Source organism: Desmodus rotundus, chromosome 3 (assembly GCF_022682495.2).
Source record: "Desmodus rotundus isolate HL8 chromosome 3, HLdesRot8A.1, whole genome shotgun sequence".
NCBI lineage: Eukaryota > Metazoa > Chordata > Mammalia > Chiroptera > Phyllostomidae > Desmodus > Desmodus rotundus.
In genome coordinates this window covers 148998627-149005492 of record NC_071389.1, presented here as the reverse complement: position 1 = coordinate 149005492, position 6866 = coordinate 148998627, and the positions used below count along the sequence as shown (strand labels likewise).

Here is a 6866-nt window from a genome sequence, read left to right as displayed (position 1 = left end):
AGGCAGCTTTATATTTCCTAAAAATCAATGTTCTTACATTCCTGCAGCCCTTTAAAAGAGGCTGTGTTGCAAGGAAAGGAAAGCAGTAACATGAACAGATTATATTCAAAACACAAGGTCAATTACTAATGCATATATGAGGCTAAAAAGAGTTGATCAAAATACAAATTAGGAACACAAAGAAGTTCCAGAGAATAGAGAAATATCCACCTGCATGCTGCTGGGTCTCTCACAGTTGTTTCCTAGATTTTCTTCTCAACTCTTTTTATGACTCCTCAGCCTTATAAGACTGCACAGCTACCATGGCTTAGTTTCCATCAATAGGCTAATAACTTATTTTTGTCTTAATTTAAATTCCCACTGTGAGAACTTAACATTTCTTTAAAAGAAATGCAATCCTTTTGAAGGTGTCATGGAAAGACTGTTTTACTTGTTTATTTCTCAGGGTATAAATGAAGGGGTTCAATGAAGGAGCAACAGATGTAGTGAGTAGAGAAACTGTCTTATTAATGGCCACTTCATCCTGAGCTGAAGGTTTGATATACATAAAAATGCAGCTGCCATAGGTGATGGAAAGCACAATCATGTGGGAAGAACAGGCAGAAAAGGCTTTTCTCCTTTGCTGAGCCGAAGGCAATCTCACAATCGTCCTAATGATGTACATGTAGGACAGAACTACACACATAAGGGTCATTATGAAGGTCAACACAGCGCAGGCTATCACCAGGTGCTCTATGAACCACGTATCTGAACATGAATTCTTCAGTATCGGAGAAGCATTGCAGTAAAAATGGTCAATAACAAAGTCACAGAATTCCAGATGGAGGCTCAGTCCCAGGGGCGGGAGGATAATCAGTAAGCCAGATATCCAACAACACAGAATGAGATTCCTGCAGACTCTGCTGTTCATGATGGTCATGTAGTGCAGGGGTTTGCAGATGGCCATGTAGCGGTCGAAGGACATCACAGCCAAGAGAAAAAATTCTGTAGCTCCAAAGAAGACAATGAAAAATATTTGGCTGAAGCAGGCTTTGATGGTGATGGTTTTGTCCCCACTCGATATCATGTACAGGTATGTGGGGACACAGGCAGTTGTAAATGAGATTTCTAAGAAAGAGAAATTTTGAAGAAAAAAATACATAGCTGTTTTTAAATGAGAATCCACCAAGATGAGAGTCATTATGGTCAGATTCCCAATTACATTTAACATATATGTGATAAGCAGAACAACAAAAACCACTATCTCTAGTTGTGGGTCATTTGTCAAACCCAGGATGATGAAGACTGTTATTGCTGAATGGTTTCTCATCATTGACTTTGTACTATTGCCAGTCCTCAAATAAAAGTCACAGAAATTGGATCTGAGGAGCAATATCAAAATATGACAGAATCAATCTCTACCAATACAAAGCAAACCCAGTCACGTGCATTTCCTTCTCTAACTTGATAATCAGGTTTTAATGAAGTAATTTCTTATTTTCTTATTATTGTTCAAGTACAGTTGTCTCCATTTTCACCCCACCACAGCTCCCCACTGCACCCATCCCCACCTCCCACCCTCAAACCTACCCCCTTTGGCTTTGTCCATGTGTCCTCTATACCTGTTCCTTGATGGGCCTTCTCCTATTTTCCCCCTTAATGAGGTAATTTCCTCAACACCATTGAAATGTACCACAGGAAAGCTAAGCATATGGAAAGTTTCTCTTACGAATTATTGCTACTGAAATTGTTTCAAATATTCCAGGATCTCCTAATTCACAGCACTATCTCCAATTCAATTGTTTTTCAAGTTCCCTCTTTGGTTGGAGTTTCCCCTATGAGATCAAGAGTTAACCACTCCTCTGAGTATCTACCCAAAACATTTGAAAGCATTTATTTGCAAAGGTATATGCACCCCTATGTTCACTGTAGCATTATTCATGGTGGCCAAAGACATGGAAACAACTGAAGTGTCCTTCAATAGATGCCTGGATGAAGAAAACGTGGTACATATAGGCAATGAAACACTACCTAGCTATAAGAAAAGATGAAATATTGCCATTTGTGACAACATGGATGGACCTTGAGAATATCATGTTAAGCAAAATAAATCAGAAAGAAAAGGTCAAGAACTGTATGATTTTATTCATAGGTGGGATAGAAAACTGAATGAAACAAATGAACCAAAGAAACCAACAAACAAAAACTCATATACACAGAAAACAATATGATGGTTACTGGAAGGAAAGGGTGTGGGGAGTAGTAAAGGGTAAAGGGAGTCAAATATATGGTGACAGAAGGAGGTTTGACTTTTGGTGGTAAACACACAGTACAATATACAGATGATACATCATAGAATTGTACACTTGAGATCTATATAATTTTATTAACCAATGTCATCCCAATAAACTTAATTTTTAAAAATATAAAAAAGTTAACCACTTTTGTGCTATACTTTGATGGGTCCTAGAGTGACTTTATTTCAAAACTTTTGCACTGAAAAATAAAATCCTGAAATTCCTTCACTTCAAGTCGTGGTACCTGATAAAATGCAAAGATATGGAGGATGCCCTACCTAGACTTTCCAGATCCCTCTTCCAGTGAACAGGGCATTATTTAAAGATCAAGAAAGGAGTCATTTGACAACAGTCTGGGAGGAAGAAGGGGGACCAAGGGGAGGGAGGCAAAGGGGGGAAACTAGGACAACTGTAATAGCATAAACAATTTAAAAAATTTCAAATAGTCATTTGATGACACTTTCTCCTGATTTTAAGTTCCTCTCTTATTCCCTTATTTTCCATCTCTGTCCTCAAAAGATGGCTTTGATGCATGATTATTTTAACATAATTGAAAACACATGGGTAAAAGATATAAAGAGCTGAAGGATATCAAGACATACATCGTATTCCCTCCTTCAGGACAACAGAAATGTGATGTATGTTTCAGTAATGCACAGAGGTTAAGTGCAGGACCTTGGAACAGTTTATCTGAGTGAATCTGAGCAAGAATTTAATCGCTCTGTACTCCCAGTGTTCTAATCCATAAAATGGAGTTAACAGGAATTATATCATAGGGTTACTGTGAGGTTTCAAAGAAATAAATCATGTAACATGCCTATAACTGAACTTAGCACATAACTAACATTATATATATATTTGATATTATATGTTTTATTTTCTGAAGACAATGTCATCATCTCAAAAAGGCACTTTGCTGTACAAGAAACATATCCTCTTCTCTCTCTGTCTCTCTCTCTCTCTTTCTCTCTCTCTCTCCCCCCTTGCATCATCAATTTCTCCTACTTTTCTAGATTTATTTCATAAGCACACAGACATTCTCTGGTACTCCCCTATATTAAAAAAAGAACAAACATACAATTAAGAAGTGACACTCCCATCAGTATACACTTTATGTAGTTTTAATTTTAAGAAACATGTTAATCTACATGTTTAAACGTAAAATATTATATCTGCCAAGAAGATAACTGACCTTTATTAATACACTTTCTGTCTCCTCACTTTACCTTTTAGTGTGATATCACATGGTACATGATAATACATGGTAACTCAGGGTCTGAGCAACAACAACATATACTACTTGTTCTTGAAATAACCTAATTTTCTTAGGTTTACTAATAAGCATGTTAGTCTATTCAACTATTTGCTATCTTCATTCATTGTTTTAGGCCTCAACTGTCCAAAAGAGTAGCTACTAGCTATATATGACTATTGGCAAATGATATATGGCTAGTTCAAATTGAGATACGCTCTAACTGTGAAATATATATCAAATTTAAAGACTTAGAAAACAATTACATGAAATATACCATTTATAATTTATTCCGAATACATATTAAATTGATGATATTTTGGATATATAAGGTTAAATAAAATGTATCATTAAAACTAAATACACCTATTTCTTTTTACCTTTTTCATGATACTACAAAAAAATTAAGATCACAAATGTGGCTCACACTATATCACTACTGGAGTATACAGGAGTATACTGTTGAGTATACCTAGAACTTTCTGAAAGTTTACTTTCACAAAACTTTACTGTGAACGTAAAGTTCCTTAACATTTGAAAATTAACATCGATGTACAAGAGAAACATCGATTGGTTGCCTCTTGCTCACTCCCAACCAGGGACATGGCCCACAACTTAGGCATGTGCCCTCTCCAGGAATCGTACCTACAACATTTTGGAATGCAGGATGATGACCAAACCACTGAGATACACCAATCAGGACCATTAGTGATTTTTTCTTTAAAGATTTATTTATTTATAGACCGAGGAGAAGGGAGCAAGAAAGAGAAGGAGAGAAATGGCAATGTGTGGTTACCTCTCACGATCCTCTACTAGGGACCTGGCCAACAACCCAGGCATGTGCCCTCACTGGGAACTGAACTGGCAACCTTGATTCACAGGCCAGCATTCAATCCACTGAGCCACACCAGCCAGGGCCATTAGTAATTTTTTTTTAAAGGATCTTCTCTAAGATAAACTAGGTTGTTCTCTAAATGGCTTTAATTCTTTTTTTAATATAGTCCACAAATATCTATGTAGTATAGAATCCTTAAAACTGAGAAAAATAAAGTTACTTTTTCTCTTTGTGAAGTGACTATTAGGAACTCTCACTAACTACAGATTTACTGTAGTACACAGCTTGGTTACCAACATCATTATACAAAAGGAAACATTAACCCGGGTTTATGAGACAAATAGTTTGAAAGTAGCTGATACTGGTACTGAAATTAGGGGAATATAAAAATATGGAATGTTTACCAATAGTAATTGAGATAAATGGGATATAAGTTGATAGATACTTGATAGATAAACGAGAGACAGAGAAAGAGAGATCAGGGAAGTTTTTACCTGTGTGTCAATCAAATCACTATACGTGGGATGGCACCAATTTAATGGTACATAAAATGAGTCCTGCCTACATTTTTGATCTGCTGAGAATTTGTGTTGCTCCATACAAAATTTCAGAAATGACTGAATCAAGAAGAAGCAGAAAACCTGAAAAGACCAGTAACAGCTGGCGAAATTAAAGCAATAGTCAAAAAACTCCCAGCACACCAAAGCCCTGGACTAGACAGTTTCACAGGAGATTTTTAAAAAACATTTCAGAAAGAGCTAACCCCTATCCTTCTCAGACTATTCCAATAAATCCAGAAGAAGGAAGAACAAGGAAGACAACCAAACTCTTTTTATGAGTCTAGCATCATCCTAATCCCAAAACCAAATAAAGACACAAAAAAGAAAAAAACTACAGGCCACTATCACTGATGAAAATATATGCTAAAATCCTCAACAAAATACTGGCAAACCGCATCCACCAACATATTAAACAGATCATACACCATGATAAAGTGGGATTCATCCCAGGGATGCAAGGATGGCACAATACTCACAAATCAATAAGTGTAATACATCACATAAACAAAAGGAAAGACAAAACTCACATGATTATATCAATAGATGAGGAGAAAGCATTTGGTAAGGTACAGCACCCATTTATGATAAAAAACACTCAGCAAAGTGGGAGTAGAGGGAAAATACCTTAACATAATAAAGGCCATATACAAGAAACCTACAGTCAACATTTAATCAATGGGCAAGAATTAAAAGCTTTTCCACTAAGATAAGGAAGAAGACAAGTGTGTCCACTTTCACTACTTCTATTCAACATAGTATTGGAAGTCCTACCACAGCAATGAGACAAGAAAAGAAATTCAAGACATCTAAATTCGGAAAAGAGGAAGTAAAACTGTCATTGTTTGCAGATGACATGATAATGTACATGGAAAACCCTAGAGACTCCACCAAAAAACTACTAGACCTAACAAGTGCATTTAGCAAAACAACAGGATACAAAGTCAATACTCAGAAATTGAAGGCATTTTTGTACACCAACAATGAAATATCAGAAACAGAAACCAGGAAAAAAAATCCCATTTGCTGCTATAGCAACAAGAAAAATAAAGTACCTTGGAGTAAACCTAACCAAAGAGGTAAAAGACTTCTACTCAGCAAACTACTAAACACTGAAGAAAGAAATTATGGAAGACAGATAAATGAAAGCATATACCATGTTCATGGACTGGAAGAAACAACATCATCAAAATGTCCATACTACCCAAAGCAATCTACAGATTCAACGAAATCCCTATTAAAATACCAGTGACATATTTCACAGATATAGAACAAACATTTCAAAAATTTATATGGAACCATAAAAGACCCCAAATAGCCACAGAAATTTTGAGAAAGAAGAACAAAGTAGGATGGATCAAAAAAATTTTCAGAAAGAAGAACAAAGTAGGACGGATCATAATACCTGACATCAAACTATACTACAAGGCCACTGTAATCACAACAGTCTGGTAATGGCATAAGAACAGACACGTAGATCAATGGAACAGAATATAGAGCCCAGAAGTAACCCCATATCTCTATGGTAGATTAATACTCGGCAAAGGGGGCAGGAGCATAAAATAGAGTAAAAATAGCCTTTTCAATGAATGGTGTTGGAAAATCTGGACAGCTACATGCAAAAAAAAAAAATGAAACTACCCCAACTTACATCATACACCAAAATTAACTCAAGATGGATAAAAGACTTCAGTTGCAACGTCATAAAAGTCCTAAAACGGAACGTAGGCAGGAAAATTTCAGATATCCCACACAGCAATATTTTCACCAATATATCCTCTAGAGCAAGGGACATAAAGGAAAGAATAAACAAATTGGACTTCATCAAATTAAAAAGCTTCTGCACGGCTAAAGAAAACATCAGCAAAATGAAAAGAGATCCAACACTATGGGAAAATATATTTGCCAATGGTACCTCAGAAAAGGGTTTGATCTCCAAAATATAT

The 6866-nt window shown here is 36.1% G+C and overlaps 1 protein-coding gene across 1 annotated transcript; it reads right to left on the bottom strand.

Moving 5' to 3' along the window:
• Positions 1-370: 370 nt before the first annotated feature.
• LOC128780398 (olfactory receptor 6C2-like) lies at positions 371-1312 on the bottom strand. Its single transcript, XM_053919762.1, has one exon. It carries the CDS (start codon positions 1310-1312, stop codon positions 371-373), a length of 942 nt encoding a protein of 313 aa, XP_053775737.1.
• Positions 1313-6866: the final 5554 nt, after the last annotated feature.

Bases quoted from the DNA above. Each gene is read 5' to 3' on its own strand.
- LOC128780398 (XM_053919762.1), bottom strand. From the start codon at position 1,312: ATGATGAGAAACCATTCAGCAATAACAGTCTTCATCATCCTGGGTTTG.